Source organism: Salvia splendens, unplaced genomic scaffold (assembly GCF_004379255.2).
Source record: "Salvia splendens isolate huo1 unplaced genomic scaffold, SspV2 ctg289, whole genome shotgun sequence".
NCBI lineage: Eukaryota > Viridiplantae > Streptophyta > Magnoliopsida > Lamiales > Lamiaceae > Salvia > Salvia splendens.
The window spans coordinates 11548-28236 of NW_024598928.1; the positions used below are offsets into that span (position 1 = coordinate 11548).

A 16689-nucleotide genomic window follows, 5' to 3' on the forward strand; every position below is an offset into this window, starting at 1 on the left:
TTTTTCCCTTATTTATTAAAACCCGTGTCGAACCCATTGTTCATACTCTTTGGGACGGAGGGAGTACAATCTTAGCCAATCTCGATCTTATTTTGTCCAACATTTTGAAAAAGCCAACATAAAATTGTAAACATTTCATAAGGTGTCAAGCAAACAAACTCAACTGACATAAAGAAATTGACTTTCTCACTGATTTTCGGTTTAATTATTATACAATTTCATTTATAATATTTTTAATTTCATTATTTGTAAAAGTAAAATTCAAATAAAATAATTTTAAATTACATTAATCTAACAACAAAATGACATTAAAATTCAATGTTGGAATCTTTTGGTAGTGACCACACTTCTTTGATAAAATCTTGTCATGTCAACCCTCAAAATTGAGATGACACCTTGATTTTGGGGTTTGCTTGTGAAACCAAACTAGAACCGACTTCTTCGTATGCGCAATCAGTTACGTTTTTTCTTTCATAAATATAATCATATTTTGCAATATACTGCATGCATACCTAATGTTGGCAATCCACAGTCGATGCCACAATTCATACACATTTCTAGTGGAATTTAGAAATGTGTATGAAGAGACAACTACATTTAAAGTCATTTAGTAGGACCATGAAACTACTTACTGTATTAGTTTTCTAACATGCATGGTTTTCCAATTCCTATGGAAGCTACTTATCAAGTCAACGTTGCGCAGAAAGGATCAACAATCATTTTATAAGTGGAATAAATTCCAACCAATTCCGATAAAATAAATGAAAATTAAGATTTGAACTCTTTCCAAAACTGCTTCTAAAATGTACAAAGTTTCCAGCACCATTATCTCAATCAAACAATGTGAAATGCTCATACCAACCAATCCTACAAAATACCTACAAGAATCAAAATCAGCAACACCAACACACAAGCAATGCTTAATATTCTAATTCCACACATAAATACCACATAATATAAATCAATAGTAAGACAACAATTTATCTTCTAACACAAGAAGTGTTTTACATCACTATTAGTAGATTAAAGTACATACCAACATAAATAACTAGGTACTATATAGTGCCATAATCTGGAATAATTGAAAGTACATACCAACATAGATAACTAGATACGATATATTAGGATTGTGTTATTGCAAATATATCATAAGAAACTGAGGAATAAGAAAAAGATGGGGGAAAAGGGAAATTTTCTGAACATGTGAAAATATATGTATTCCACTGTTTTTCATCAAAGTAAGCACGTTGTAAGATAGTTAACTAACTGTACATACATACCGTTGTAAAAGAAGGATGATATGTCCTTTTATCATACGTAACATCAAGAGCCGTCATTTCCTTGTTGTTAACTGCCTTAATGTCAACCCTCTTGTCTCAGGTTAAGGTACTGACTATCTTGGGATGATTATCCTTGCTGGCGATATGCAGGGGCGTGTCTCCGGATACATCTTTCATGTTTATGAGGGAGTTGAGATTTGGATCCTTGAGAACAAAATTGACCACATTATATCTTCCTTTGTGAACAGCAATATGTAGAATATTACGACCAGCCATGTCAAGCAGCTCCTCTGCTTGGGGGAATTCTTGAAGCAAAAACCTAATGACATCAACATGGCCTTCAAGTGCTGATAGGTAGTTTACCTGTTCTGTCTCTTCGAGCTGCATTGAGAGCATATTCAGATAGAAGATAACGTGTTGCTTCTAGGTGACCCAAACATGCAGCAATATGAAGAGGATTTCTTCATTCACTGTCTCTTACTTGGATTCGCGTTGATTATGGCTTTTAAAACAGCTGACGGAAAAAAAAAACCAAAAGTATAAGCAACCAATCTAATCAAGTTCGGGTTACCAAGCAAACATGGAATGGAATCATTATTATTGAATACATACCTATGTCCTTCCTCTCAATTGCTGCTTTAATGGGAGATTTATTCTCCTTCTTCTCAATAACTGCTTGACGGTGAGATTTATTCCCCTTCTTCACATCCCTCATATATTCTGATTCAATGAAAAAATTACTCTCGAAAAGCAGATTCAGGCGGCTCTCGTCCATGCACTTCTCCAGAAACGAAGAGACGCGTTCCACGAGACCAGCTTTAGCTACCAGATAAATGGCAGATTCCCCATGGTTGTTAAGGTGATATGATAGCTCAGAATCTTGTTTATAGCCACAATTATTTAATACAATACCAGACACTAAGTTTTTACGAATACCAGGTACATACACAACATTCTTTAAAACTAAAGAGTTTCCAGAAGTAAACACTAGGCTAACAGTTCCTATTCATTTGATTGGTTCAGTTGCAACATTGCCCATCTTCAATGAAGATCCATCTTCAATTGGTTTGAAATCTTTGAACCATTGACGATCCTTGCACACATGACATGTTGCACCCGAATCAACCCATCACGAAAGATCATCATCCTGCACATAGAGTGCTTCAGAAATTATTGATGCATAATAATTCTCAACAGAATGATCATTAGGTACAGAAAATGAACCTGATTGTTTTCCATTACCAACAGAGCCTTTTTCAATATAACGTATGGACTGTTCGATTTGGAAGTCACTTCCAAGTTTGGCCAGATTCAACTCCTCCTTCTTATGTTTCAGATTATTTTTAAAATCCTTCCAGGAGGGTGACAGTTTATCGATAATACTAGAAACACAAATGGATTCATCCATTTTCAATATCATATTGGGAAAACTGTCCCAATATCCTCAATAATTCGTAGACAGACCTCGAATCCACCATTTTATAGTTAATAAAATTCCCAACAAGAAATTACTTGCTAGAGGCATCTTCTGCCATATATTTGGCTTCGAGGGAATCCCACAATTCTTTAGCAGACTCTACGTTTTGATACACATCAAATACGGAATCAGACATACGGTTTAAGATGTGACCACGACATATGTAGTCTTCGTTCTCCCACTTCATCCGCCTCCTCGTTTGTTCCAGAGTTTCATTCTCAACAGCCTCGGGCATGGGAGTACTCAGAACATACACGACCTTCAAATTCGCCAACATAAAATGCATCTTCTTTTGCCATCGTTTGAAATCATGGCCAGCAAACTTGTCCAACTTCGCAAAACCTTTCGTTGCTTCATTCGTCGTTTCCTAGTTCGACATCTTCACCAAATTTATTTGATCTTTGTTAATGAATTTATTGAAACGTGAATAAATCGGATGTCCTGAAATGCGTGAAACACTTTCAGATCAAATCAATTTGGTGGTTCTACCAATATTTGATCGGATACAATTCAGGTTTTCATAAGATTCGTATGTTGATTTTTCGATCCTTCTTTGAACCAGAAAATGATCAATATGAAGAGGCTGAAAATGAAACGTCGCGTCTCTTCGTTTTCACAACTGTTTTTAACAGTTTTTGGCGGGTTTCGAAAATTGTAATTTAGTCCTTCAATTATCCGAAAATTATATTTCCGGATGAATTTCCTACACAGCTCGACCCCAGCCAGGGGCTCTGCCCCTTGGACCCCGCTACTCGGGGGGGCGCTGCCCCTGAACCCCCGTCTAACCATAATGAATTCAAACAAGCGTGCACTCCGCACTTCCAACTTATATGATGTCTCATTATGGCAATATTGATCAATCAAGTTAATCCAATTACACTAAAATAACCAAAACAAGAAAACAGGAAACAAGGAAATAGAATAGATCTTGGCGATGGCTCAGCTACCCGCCTATAGAACAAATCTATTCTCCAGAAACCAGATCCAAGGGAGCAACATTGAATCCACAAGTGATTCACCTCACACCGCAGATACGAACACCAAACCACTCCTTCACACCGGATCTATAACCTCATAACACAGCCTCACACCGATTCCCTTATACCCCAAAACCCTAGATCTCACGCACACACCAGCAACCGAAGTAGTTGCTTAAACCAGCAAAGCTACTGATATATCACTCAAAGAAACCGTGATAACCGCTGGAGAATGAGAGAGTGTAGAGAGAGAAGAGAGAATTCACAAAAGTGAGTGAGTAGAGAGAGACAAAGTATTCTAGAATAATAAGAGAAAGGAAAGGCTTGCCTCTCACATAACAAACACAATCCACAATCCACAATCCAACGGCTCCAATCTAAGATCCGGGTGAAGAGGACATATGGCAACATCTGGTGGTAGAGGGATGTAAATTTGGGCTTAGCCCAAATAGGCTAGTAAATAATAAACAACCCAAATAAGGTCCATCATAAATATTTAACATACCCCATATTGGATAATGGACAAGAGTTGCAAGCATATAAATGGGCTACCCCAACTCCATTAATATAAGGCTTTTTGGAAAGTTCCCCAAGAGCAAAACCGTGAGGGTTTTGCTCAAAGTGGACAATATCATACTAATGTGGACTTCGGGTGTGCAGACCGATCCCCAACAGTGGTATCAGTGCCCTAGTTCAGGGCTGGGCCTGTGTGGCTCGGGGTTCGGTGGAGTGCACTTGCAAGTTCTCCAATGTCTCTGCGTGAGCTCGACCAAGATTACATGTGGTGACCTGCAACATGGGTTGGACATGTGGTCTTGGTCTGGTGGTTTTGGTTTGAGGGGAGGATTGTGGTAAAGCAAACCATATCCCACATTGGAGAATGGACAAGAGTTGCAAGCATATAAATATGCTACCCCAACTCCATTAGTATGAGGCCTTTTGGGAAGTTCCCCAAGAGCAAAACCGTGAGGGCTTTGCCCAAAGCGGACAATATCATACTTATGGGGAGTTCGGACGTGCACACCGATCCCCAACACTTAATAAACTAATAACACATAAGGAGCCGCTCCTATTGCACGTCGGGATCTAGCAGCCCCGGCGGGCACCATTCTTTTGATTTTTTTTATAACTTTTATCTATAAAATATTTATTCCTAATTCATTTTTTTCATTCCATTCTATTTATTTTTTTCCAATTAATTTATTCTATTCCAATTAAAATATAACTATAATTGTTTAGATAATAAGATTTATGACTATGGGGCAGCTATTATTAGGCTAGACAAGTTTTTTGTAGATGTGGTGTGGCTCTTCCGCTATGGACACCCTCGTGTAGAGAGCTCTTTCTATTTTTGTTCTAAGCCGCTAATAGAATTCCATTTTCATGAAGGAGTTTAGTTTTATTCCGACTTAGGGAGTGAGGCCTGACCATCATGCGTCTTTATTAATAAAACGCATAACCATCATGCGTCTCTACGTAATGACGCACAACCATTATGCGTTTTTAAAGACGTACCCTTATGTGTCTTGGTGTAATGACGCATAACCCTTATGTGTCTTTCCGTCGGGTTTTAACAGAAGGCAGAAGGCAGAAGCAGCGCACATAAGCAGAATACACTTTCAATTCCTCTCTCGGGTGTATGCGATTTCGTGTGATGTTCGGCGATTTCTATCGATTTCCAACGTTTTCTCCATAAGTTCCGGTAATTGTTCTTCAATTTAGCTACATTCATCATTATTCATGTTTATTTTGCTTTCATTTGTTAGTTTTACCCAATTTATTAAATTAGGGCTTGTAGGAAAAATGTCCCTAATTGTTGTTTTTTTAAAATATTTTTGATGCAGATATCATGCAAGTATTTGTGAGTTTGTATTGGGCTGGTAGAGTAGTTCAACTACCACATATGAGTATTGGTTATGAACCATCTCGTGCGAGGATGGTCTCAATGTGGGCATTCTTTCCCACGCCCATAACTGCAAAAGAACCATAGGTCCACTCACATCTCTTTTCTGCCTGCCTACAGAAGCCTCACATAAATAATGATATAGAAATGCTAAAGCAACACTACCCCAACTGATAGTAGACACTTCTTCCGGATGGTCAAAGGCATTTAACCACATAAAGGGGACCTTGCACCCTGTGGTGTCCGGTATAATAATCCCCTAACAAGATCAAGGCATGTATACGTGCCCTTTGGATGTATGCATAATCATGCAGCCCATCACCCAAAGGTATCGTCGTTTGGTGGATAAGAGATGTCATTAACAAATCGCTCTGCTACGTTTCTGTTTCTCCGTCAGGTATCAATCCCAACACATCTCGACACTTGCTGGGCCAATCTTCATATCCGTTAGGGTAGTCACGGCCAGTGAAAACACGACCGTCTGCTCTCAAACCCCACAGGCTTTGGTCATCCTGTAAGGTTACGGTAACTTCTCCAACTGGTAGGTGGAAACAGTGTGTCTCATGTCCATCCTCATCGGCCTTTCACATTCCAACACGCCTTTGAAACCCCATACATCAAGCCAATACTTCACATTTTCATGTATTTGCATTGCCCAAACCTTACTTTCTGTCCGACGAACTCTAAAAACATTTGATGTGCCATTTGTCAACAATGAGGCTAAAATGTGTTCGTTTTGATGAAAGTGTAATGAGGGATCCTCATGTCCATAACATAACGGTTCTTCGGAACTTGAAGATGCCATCTGCTTCGAAACATTCACCCAAAAGTTTTTTGAAAAATATTGTAAAACATAACCAAGATTCAATTTTTATCATAAAAACTCAACAATCCAACTTAAATTGCAACTTCAATTGAAAAACAGCAAGCTATATTCCAATTTGAAAACATAATCAAGATTCAAATTTTATCTTAGTAAAAAGGGGCGCAATTACAAAAATTGAATCACTTACTTCTACCCATTGAATTATATACATGTGAAACACACAAATAGGCAATAAAACAACAAAAAACGACCGTAAATTTATCAATTTCATCATAAACCTTAATTTGCTAAATTAGCGAAAACATGCACAAATTAAGCAATAAAGGATGAATGTAGCCAAATTGAAGGACAATTACCGAAATATGTTTGGAAACGGTTGAAATCCGTCGGAAAACGGTCGGAAACAGTTGAAAATCGCCGCTGCTGAATGCTCTGCTGCTTCTGTTGTTGTGAGCGTTCTGCCCCCTTAAAACCCGACTAGAAGACGCATAACTGTTATGCGTTATTCTACAAAGACGCATTGTGCGCCATTAAGTGAAGAAGCATAAGAGTTGTGTGTCATTAGAAAATGTCAAATGTTTGTGCGTCATTACACAAAGACGCATAAGATTTCATCATTGTCCAAAGACGCATAACTGTAATACGTTTCATTAATAAAGACGCATAACAATTATGCGTCACTCCCTGAGTCGGAATTAAACTAAAGCCCTTCATTAAAATGGAATTCTATTAGTATGCAAGAACAAAAATAGAATTTTTACCTAGTGTAGAAGGGATCAAAGGGATCAAGAGTCAAATTTGTAAGTGGAATAAATTCTAATCAATTTTTAAAAAATGACAACTAAGATTCAAACTCTTTAATTTCCAAAACAGCTATATAAGAACATAAAGTTTTCTAGCACAATTATCTGAATCAAAGTGGAATCCTCACACCAAACAATCCTACAAAACACCACAAGAATAAAAATCAGCAACACCAACACATGCAAGGCTTAAAATTTTAATTTCACATAGAAATACCACCATCAATCATCCATCATAATAGCAAGACATCACATTGAAATAATAGTCAGACGGCAATGGATCTTCAAACACCAGAGGTGTCACAATGTGGAATAGGCGGTGCTTCAGATTTCAGTGATTTCTCTGTAAAGTAGCTAAGGAGTACGAGCAAGTGAAATGGGTAGTAAGAAAGATATCGTAGCATCCGACACCTTGAAGTGAGTGATGCACACAAAGGAAGCAGAAGTATAAGCAATAAGGCGATGAAAGATATACCCACCACGCCCATGGCAAACAAAGCAATTTGGAGCCACCTAAGTTTGGTAACAACTGTGACAACTCCAGCTGTGAAAGCCATGGACATCATGATCAGAGCAAACCCGAGCAAAGGTGCCACAAGGTCGAGGGCAATGAGGACTAAAGTGTTATCACCTAACTTAGCCCAGATGAGAGCTGTGACAACGACGAATGAAGTAGTATACATGGCTATAGTGTCGCATATAACAAAAATGTGGAATACCGTGTGTCTCCACATCGTCGCCATGCCCAAATCAGTGCCGTTTTCAGAGCTGTAGCCACCGGGCATGGTGAAACCAGCTGCAAAAGTTACTGTGGCGACAAGAGTTGCCACAACCAAGAGAGTGTTTACTCTTCCATTCGCGTGGGCATTTGCCGTTTTAGCAGCTGAATCTTCTCTGTTGGAGAAATGTTGAGGAACAGATGCAGCTTTTAGTGCAGCCCAGGTCAAACGCTGAAACCACACAAAGAGATCATATATTACAATTTATTTGCAAATTAATCATAACAAAAAATGACATTTACTAAACTAAACATGGTAACTAACTCAACATACATACCTGCCTAAGTGGAATATTATCTGAATTATTTGCATAAGAAACATCAAGAGCTGTCATTCCCTTGTTGTTGACTGCTGAAATGTCGACCCTCTTGTCCCTGGTTAAGGTACTGACTATCTTAGGATGATAATTGTTGCAGGCGGTATGTAGGGGCGTGTTTCCGAATTTATCTTTCATGTTTATGAGCGATTTGAATTTCGGATTCTTCAGAATAAAATGGAACACATTATATCTTCCACTCTGAGCAGCAATATGTAGAATATTACAACCAGACATATCGAGCAGCGCATCTGCTTCAGGGAAATTGTTAAGCAAAATGCGGATGATGTCAGCATGGCCTTCAAGTGCTGCCAAATGAATAGGTAGTCCACCTCTTTTGTCTCTTCTAGTTGCATTGAAATGATAGTTTTGTAGCAGGTAATGTGCACCTTTTAGGTGACCCAAAGATGCAGCAAAATGAAGAGGATTTCTTCCTTCATTGTCTCTCATTTGGATTAATCCCGGCTTAGCGTTGATTATTGCTTCTAAAACAACTAATGCCGAAAAAAATTAATAGAAAGTATAAGCAACCAATCTAACTACCAAGCAAATAGGGAATCAAATCATTATTGAATACCTATGTTATTCCTCTCAATTGCTGCTTGAAAGGGAGATTTATTCTTGAAAAGCAGATTTAGGCGGTTCTCATCTGTGCACTGTGCAAGAATAGAAGAGACACACTCTACAAAACCAGCTTTAGCTGCCAAATAAAGGGCAGATTCTCCATGCTTGTTTAGGTGATATGATAGCTCATAATCTTGCTGGATCAAATAACTAGCAATTGATTCCCTACCACTGATCAATGCTTGATCCAAGGCTGTGTTTCCCATCTCATTCTCTGCCATTAGCAGATCATGCTTCTCTGTCTCATTATGAGAGAGAATTTCCAGAAGGGCTTTTACCATTAGTTCATCTCCGTGTTTTGCTGCGAGATGCAACACAGTCTCTCCATTGAAATTCTTTGCCAAGACAAGTGATGGTTTTGCGGTGGCTATGGATTTCACTATATCTTGCTTTCCATGTTTGGCTGCTACATGAAGAAATGTGTTTCCAACAGGGTTTAAGCTAGACAAAATATCATCTTTGGGATCTCTTGTTGAAATTCCATTGAGAATTCTTTTGAAGGGATAAAGATCGCCATTTATGGCTGCAAGATACAATCCAGGATCCATGTGCTTCTCTGCAGCCACACGCTCATCTTCTTCATAGCTTTGTTCTATCTCAAAGCTTTCCATCTCTTCTACTAGTTTTTTTGCCATGGAAGGAGACATTAGGAAGAATATTTACAAACATAAAATAGCAACTTTAATAGAGCATTATTTACTAAAAATCGAAATACTTAATTGTCAAAGAATGTCTCAGTTACAATAGGTACCTATTACGCAAATTCACATACTCAAGATAAAATATGATTCTGAGATGAAATAAAATGTTGCCAACTTGTTAGAATCCTTCTAAGTAATGCACATAGAAAACGAAGAAAGAATGATAATTGGCTAAATTTGTTTAAATAATTGTAACTGAAATGGAAAAAATGAGAAGATGATGAAACCTTGATGAAGCAGAATTCCCCTTGAATTGAAAGTGCAAAGAGTAGCGAGATTGGACAGAAAAACTGACTGGCTAAGTACACAAGTACTCCCTCCGTTCTAAAAAAATTTGTCATAAGACTCATATTCCACTTACTTTATCCAAATATAGTAACAAAATGTAAGGGACGGATGGAATAGTACCGATTACCGAACTTTCTAAGAAAATTCCAAGTAGACTTGTAGTCTTTTTTTAATAATAAAAATCAGTACTACTACTACTATTGTGTTGTCAAAATCAATAGCACACCTGAATGGCAGAAATGGATACGAACTCATTCAATGTTGGGTCTCCCCAACGGCCAACCCAACTGTAAAATTGTTTCTAACACGATTTTCACTCATACGATATTTTCATCCATTAAAATTGTAATGTTCCAATTCAATTATATGCGTTCAAACGCTTTTCTCATGATTCCAATTGGCTCAGCATTCACATGCATGCCAATGCATTCTCAGTAAACTTAGTTGGTCAAGACTTGATAATTATTACTCCATCCCTCCATTAAAATAACAACAATATGAGTTTTAATAACCAATTAATAAAGTAAGAGAAAAACAAAAGTAAGAGAATAGTGTTATCCAAATTGTTACTTGTTTTTTATTTATGTAGGGCTAGTGGATAATGAGTTCATAAAATATTAAATTGTTAATATTTTTATGGAATAAGTTTTAAATAAAATGATGTAGTAGTATATAGGAATGATATGTTGTTCAAAAGTTTCCTAAATAAGAATTGCATAATTTAAAGGACAGACAAAATGATGTACTTGCTATTTTTAAGAGATTGGTGAAGTATTAATTAGAATAATGCTAGTTGTTATTTAATACTCCAATATAACAATATTTTTATTTATTAAAATAAATTTTTTTAACTAAGCCAATAACTTTTTATCAAAAATAACATAACTTTTATTTATTAAATTAATACCCTTTATTTATAAAAAATTTACTTTTATGGAGTATACTTTCATTCGAAAATTAGTAGGAGTAACTTTTATTTATAAGAAAAAAAATTATTTATAAGAAAAAAATTTGTTTATTAGAATAATAGTAATTTCTAAAACAAAATATAAAATTTTTATTAATAAGAACGATAAATTTTATTCGGTGGCAGCGATTTCTTGCAAACTATTGATTATTTGATTTCTTACAAACTACTAGTACTACTACTAGTTTCTAATATCTTAATGAGTTACTCTATTAATTGCCCCTAGCCATAATTTTCATTCACAATAATGTCTAGCTATTTGAAATTTTGAATCCATTTAGAAATTTACAAATCAAATCCAGATTCACTTAAAAATACAAACTGAATCCGTTTAGAAATTTACAAATCAAATCCAGATTCACTTAAAAAGTAAAAAACTGAGGATGGATCATTTCTTAGTTTATGCAATTATAAATTAAGAAAATAGAGAACGTGTAAATGCTAGGCCGAGAAGTCTGGGCCTAACTGTGGCCCATTTATCAATTATAAGGCCTGATTGGCGGCGCATTTAAGGCCGGGCAAGGGCCCACATATTAAAATCCAATTTAAGCCTCTTGAGTCAAATTTTTGTGAAGCTCTTTTGGGTCATAGTATAACTAATCGTCTTATAAAATTGTAAACATTTCATAAGGTGTTTCAAGCAAACAAAATCAATTAGCATAAATAAATTGACTTTCTCACTGATTAGCGATCTTATAAATTTAATAAAATTGATTAATATGAATAGTGTATAATAGGATTTATCGAAATTGGTAATTAACTTTAAGATAATATCGCGATATGAGTCGAGCGCTTGCGAGTTGAGGCATAAGGTGTTGGACGTTAGAGCATATTGTTCAAGTGGACTCTGGACAACGTTTTAGGTCTGTTTATTCTAACAACGAAGTTGGAACATGTGGCTTGTTCGAAGGAACAAGCCATGTGGTTCCTAAATTTGGAGAATAAGTTTAATGGAGCAATATTGACTTCACACTCTCTTTAGTGGGAGGATAAATACTTGGTGCTATGCAAGACTAATAAAGCTGATGTCACTATTCATCAACATCATTAAAATTTTATTAACGAAGTCGTATAGTCCATGTTGTCATATTAATACATGCTTATGTCACTATTCATCAACATCATTGAAATTTTACTACACTTAGTCACTAAAAAATCATTGTGGAACAATTAAGAATTTTTGAAACTTTGTAATTTATTATTTAAATTTTAAAAAGTGTGTGATAAACTAGAATTTGACCAAATTTTATGATTTTACATACAATTAATCTTAAAATTTCTTCATCCATCCATCCACTAATAAAAATCCATTTTGGCAATTCAGGCCTCCACCAATAAAAGCATCATTATCATTATCATTTCATTTTAACTACTTTCATAAAACTATAACTAGGTCATTCATTTCATTATCTCATTTTCGTGGAAAATTTTTCAATTTCACATTTATGTCGAAAAAAATGAGACTCGTTTTCATGGAAAATCAAGAAAATGAATAGTTCATAAGCATCATTTTTAATTGAGTAGCAAAATCAACTTTTAATTAGAATTGCAATATAAAACAAACAATTAAAATTAATTTCATATGACGCAGGTGTGAAAACAAAACTAAGGCATTGGGCACTCGCCGTTGCTTGTTCTGTGAAGCAATCCTCTTAAAAAAGGGATGAATCATTTACCAGAGAGAGAGAAGCTTGCTGTGATTATCTAAAGGAGTAAGCTTTTTAGGTCATCATATATTGTGAAGTCAATAATTTCTTTAAAGATTGGAACGACCATATTATTTACACTTACATCATGGTTAGGCCCTTAGGCAATTTTGTTCTCCATAAATTGTTTTAATTTTTTTTCCATATTTATAACATGGAAAAAAACGTAATCACACAATGAAAATATGGACTTCTTGGAGTAATTTCATAAGAAGTGGCCAGTTATAATATGGGCATATTTTTGTAACATGCCCATTTCTATCTACTATTGTATGTTTTTGTACTACTATTCCTTCTATGTGATGTGAGGATTTCTTTTTTATCAAAACATTGTGTCCGTCGAATTTGTAAAGAATGGATAAATAAATTCAAATTTAAAATGCTTATATTAGCAACGAGACAATAGTCATTGACTCATTATAGGACGGTTTTATGCTCGATCTTTGTTAATTGTATCAATTATAGTAGTATATTAGGATTTTCAATGTATAATTACAATAAATTGCTTGAAAAATCATGATTTATTTAGCCTCACACGTGTTTCGTGAAAATTGAAAAAAAATATTAAAATTCTTAATTTTTACGGCCTATTATTAAAGTCGCAAGACATCCTAGAATTCATCAAAATTTCATAATTTCTACTAATCTAATTAATTGATTTTAGATAATTGTTTCATATAGATAAAATTAATTACTTAGTATTTTTGTACACAACTTATTTTTGAAAAAAATAGATCATCTTCTGTATTCACGATCTCACTGTTGGATTGAGGTCCAATGAACGAACTTGATACGATTTTAAAAAGATTGGGATAAATTTGAAAATTGTAAAAATGAAATATATAATTGATAGTATTATTAAAAATTAGAGATTTTTAATTGAGATAAAATTTAAAAACTCACAAAAGAAATACAAATTTTTTGGATCGAGGAAAGTGGCAAAAATTGTCTTTTATGAGATTTGGCTTGCTTGAGCTCAGATTGTTAATTCGAACATTTTGGAATTCAGTTGAGCAATCACCGTTAACTACTGTAGCTATGGCGATGAGATCGATTTACCGGGGCTTGAGGCGGAATGATTCGCGTTTGTGCTCTTATTTGCACTCTCATGCTACTAGCTTCGGCAAGTCTTCCTATCCCTCTAAGTTTTACCCCTTTTTTGCGAAATTTGTCATTTTACTTTATTGTTATATGATTATAATATGATAAAAAAACGTGTGATTATGTGCAAATCAACTCTTATTATTTTAGAATTACGTCAAAATTACAATCTTTGATTGTGCCTTTCCCCTTCTGCTTTAGGATTTAAGGAAGTTAGGGAGGATGAGAAGAGCCAGATGGTTGGAAAAGTGTTTACAAGTGTAGCTTCGAGTTATGATGTGATGAATGATTTAATGAGTGGTGGGCTGCATAGATTGTGGAAAGAAAGGTTGGTTTTTCATTTATTTGCTTACTTGATTTTCCATTTCCTGAGCTGGATTGGATCATGAGGTGATTTTCATGTGTTGTTTATCTGTTTTCGAATTTGTGTAGGTTGGTTTCGAAGCTGAATCCGTTCCCGGGAATGAAGCATCTTGATGTGGCTGGTGGCACAGGTGATCTATAAGTATGGAATTGAGTTTGATGAGTGTGAGTTCAGTTTATGAAATTCCATCCAAAACGTATGTATATGCCATAAGAGCGGGGCAGTAAAATTCGAGTCATATCTGTTATTGTTAGATTGTTCTTTTTCATTTCTTTCCTCTATCATTTCTAGTTCCCAATATTATCTGATTGATAGATTTTGCTGCCAAAGCTTGCACATTCTACTGTCAAAGAGTTCATTGTAATATTTTTCGTTCGTTCTGGTCTATTTGAGGTACCGTAAAAAGGACTATGACAATCAGGAATCAATGATTTCTCCCTAGATGGTAGTTTTTTACTAATAAAATGTTTTCTTCTACATGTATTATCGATATAGGTCATGTATTTACACTTAAAAGGAAGAATACCAGTGCATACCTTGGAGCCATTTAGTCAATGTCAAAACTCAAAAGCTATTTAACTCTTCACCTTATAAATTGATATGCTTTCTCGCTATCTCTTTTCTGATTTCATTTTAGTGTAGGGGAACGCAATTTCATGGGTATCATTCTTTTGATAGTTAGGCCTGTTTGGTCTATTATCATCTGCTTAGGTAACGAGACTCTGTAATTTCACAGGGGATGTTGCTTTCAGAATCTTCGACAGTATCCATAGTGTTGCTCATAGGGCTGTAAGAGATGGTCATGATGATAATCTCCTTGGAGAAACTCAAATTTTTGTCTGTGATATTAACCCCAATATGTTACGTGTGGGCAGAAAGAGGGCCGGAGACAGAGGTATGGCGATACTTTATTTTCTGTACTCCACTTACGCAAAATGAAATCTCATATTCCGATATCCCACACATAGTGTTTCTCAAAATATCAATTCTGATTCATGCTCTTAATGGAGTGTTTTCCTGTATCACTGTCAGGGTTGGGAGACAATAAATCTCTCGTTTGGGTTGAAGGAGATGCGGAAAAATTAACATTTGGTGATGCTACAATGGATGGTTACACAATTGCATTTGGAATAAGGAATGTAACACATATAGAAAAAGCTCTTGCAGAAGCTTACAGGTTACATTCCGATTCTATATTGGCCTTCCTTTCTTTTATATGTTTTTGTTTACAACATTATACTGCATTTTCCCTTCACTTCATTTCTTATTATTGACTATTTGTTTAGTATATGATTCTTTAAGGATATCATTTTATATTCTGATTGCAATTTGAGAAATCCTTTTGACATTTTACATGTAATACTTTGGATATCATAAACTTGAGTTCCCTTTTTTATTTTTCTACATGATTGAAGCTAGTTTGGACATTCTAACCTGTGCTTATTGCACTTCGAAGGGTGCTTAAACCAGGGGGGAGATTTCTTTGTCTCGAACTCAGCCATGTGGAACTTCCAATTTTCAAAGATTTGTAAGTGTTACCGATATACCCTATGATACAACCTATATTCAGTTCATGCTGTTTGCTATATGCTATGTAGCATTGCCATAGTCATTACCATGGAATTACACTTAAACATCAATGTAATCTTTATGTGGAGTCAAACTCTTCGTCTCTTATACCCAGATATAGCAACCTATGATTGCACCCCTTTGACGGTAAATGGTAGATGGTTCGGTGAGATTGTATCTTGAATCATAGGTGGCATTTCATTGATAATCACTAGTCTTATCGTGAATTTATTGGTCAAGGCAACTGAACTCGATGATTCTTTCTCACATATTTTAAATAAATGGATGTGAATTATAGATGCACTATTCTACTGTTTAGGCAAGATTTTGGCCTCTGATCTATATCCTCTCATAGTTACTGATCAATGTTCGTCTTTCAGATATGATTATTACTCATTTGCAGTCATCCCGAAAGTGGGAGAGCTGGTTGCAGGTGATCGGGAATCTTATCAGTATCTGGTAGAGAGTATCCGCCGCTTCCCCAAACAGGTAAAGTGCTTTTACAGATTCAGAAAACCCGCCGAATTTCTTCAGGCATTGTAACAGCCTTATTTCATTGTTTTTTACTTTTTCATTGTTGTGTTAATGATAGTTAATACTTTCCTGATCGAGAATTGCTGGAAAATTCTCATTGTCTGCAACTGCAGGAGAGATTTGCGACAATGATCGAAGAAGCTGGTTTTCAAAAGGTCGAGTATGAAAACCTTGTGGGAGGTGTCGTCGCCATCCATTCGGGACTCAAGTTTTAGGTTCTGTTCATTTCTGTTTGATGTGTTTGCTTTTGATTACTACCGTTTTGGTTCTTAGATGAAATATAATAGCTCACAGATTTTGTGTAGATAGTATAATTTACTACTACCTATGTTTGAAATGGTTAAACAATATGTTCATTTACCAGGAAATATAAAAACTTGAAATATTGCCTTTTCTTGGTTGATTTGATCATGTTGAGCTGAAATGGAGGATGGAAGGCTACCAAATCTAATGCAAGGCTCAGCTAAAATTGGA

The 16689-nt window shown here is 35.6% G+C and overlaps 3 protein-coding genes across 4 annotated transcripts; 1 reads left to right on the forward strand and 2 right to left on the reverse strand.

Annotated features, from left to right (window-relative positions):
• Positions 1–1376: 1376 nt before the first annotated feature.
• Positions 1377–3043, reverse strand: LOC121789599 (ankyrin repeat-containing protein ITN1-like). The gene is made up of 4 exons (XM_042188015.1): positions 2793–3043; positions 2505–2662; positions 1852–2159; positions 1377–1661 (listed from the first exon to the last, which is right to left on the reverse strand). The coding sequence occupies exons 1-4, from the start codon at positions 3041–3043 to the stop codon at positions 1377–1379; spliced, it is 1002 nt and encodes a 333-aa protein (XP_042043949.1).
• A 4262-nt stretch (positions 3044–7305) lies between these two features.
• On the reverse strand, positions 7306–9988 carry LOC121789598 (protein ACCELERATED CELL DEATH 6-like). The gene is made up of 4 exons (XM_042188014.1): positions 9914–9988; positions 8939–9604; positions 8323–8855; positions 7306–8216 (listed from the first exon to the last, which is right to left on the reverse strand). Exons 2-4 carry the CDS (start codon positions 9594–9596, stop codon positions 7551–7553), a joined length of 1857 nt encoding a protein of 618 aa, XP_042043948.1. The 5' UTR covers positions 9597–9604; positions 9914–9988; the 3' UTR covers positions 7306–7550.
• Positions 9989–13619: 3631 nt separating this feature from the next.
• LOC121789603 (2-methoxy-6-polyprenyl-1,4-benzoquinol methylase, mitochondrial-like) lies at positions 13620–16609 on the forward strand. 2 transcript variants are annotated; one of them, XM_042188020.1, is made up of 8 exons: positions 13620–13770; positions 13950–14076; positions 14181–14242; positions 14849–15007; positions 15145–15289; positions 15569–15640; positions 16062–16170; positions 16329–16609. In XM_042188020.1, the coding sequence occupies exons 1-8, from the start codon at positions 13686–13688 to the stop codon at positions 16428–16430; spliced, it is 861 nt and encodes a 286-aa protein (XP_042043954.1). In that variant the 5' UTR covers positions 13620–13685; the 3' UTR covers positions 16431–16609. The 2 variants fall into 2 exon arrangements, with proteins under 2 accessions (XP_042043954.1, XP_042043955.1); XM_042188021.1 differs by lacking the exon at positions 16329–16609 and adding an exon at positions 16274–16322 and having other exon boundaries at positions 13621–13770.
• Positions 16610–16689: the final 80 nt, after the last annotated feature.

Excerpts from the sequence above, each read along its gene's own strand:
- LOC121789598 (XM_042188014.1), bottom strand. The coding sequence starts at position 9,596 with ATGGAAAGCTTTGAGATAGAACAAAGCTATGAAGAAGATGAGCGTGTG. Across the intron at positions 8,856-8,938 it reads AATTGAGAGGAATAACATAG|TTGTTTTAGAAGCAATAATC; the intron begins GTATTCAATAAT and ends TTTCGGCATTAG. Across the intron at positions 8,217-8,322 it reads ATAATATTCCACTTAGGCAG|CGTTTGACCTGGGCTGCACT; the intron begins GTATGTATGTTG and ends GTGTGGTTTCAG.
- LOC121789599 (XM_042188015.1), bottom strand. The coding sequence starts at position 3,043 with ATGCATTTTATGTTGGCGAATTTGAAGGTCGTGTATGTTCTGAGTACT. Across the intron at positions 2,663-2,792 it reads GCAGAAGATGCCTCTAGCAA|TATTATCGATAAACTGTCAC; the intron begins GTAATTTCTTGT and ends TTGTGTTTCTAG. Across the intron at positions 2,160-2,504 it reads TGGTAATGGAAAACAATCAG|ATTCTGAGCTATCATATCAC; the intron begins GTTCATTTTCTG and ends GCTATAAACAAG.
- LOC121789603 (XM_042188020.1), top strand. The coding sequence starts at position 13,686 with ATGGCGATGAGATCGATTTACCGGGGCTTGAGGCGGAATGATTCGCGT. Across the intron at positions 15,008-15,144 it reads AAAGAGGGCCGGAGACAGAG|GGTTGGGAGACAATAAATCT; the intron begins GTATGGCGATAC and ends TATCACTGTCAG. Across the intron at positions 15,290-15,568 it reads GCTCTTGCAGAAGCTTACAG|GGTGCTTAAACCAGGGGGGA; the intron begins GTTACATTCCGA and ends TGCACTTCGAAG.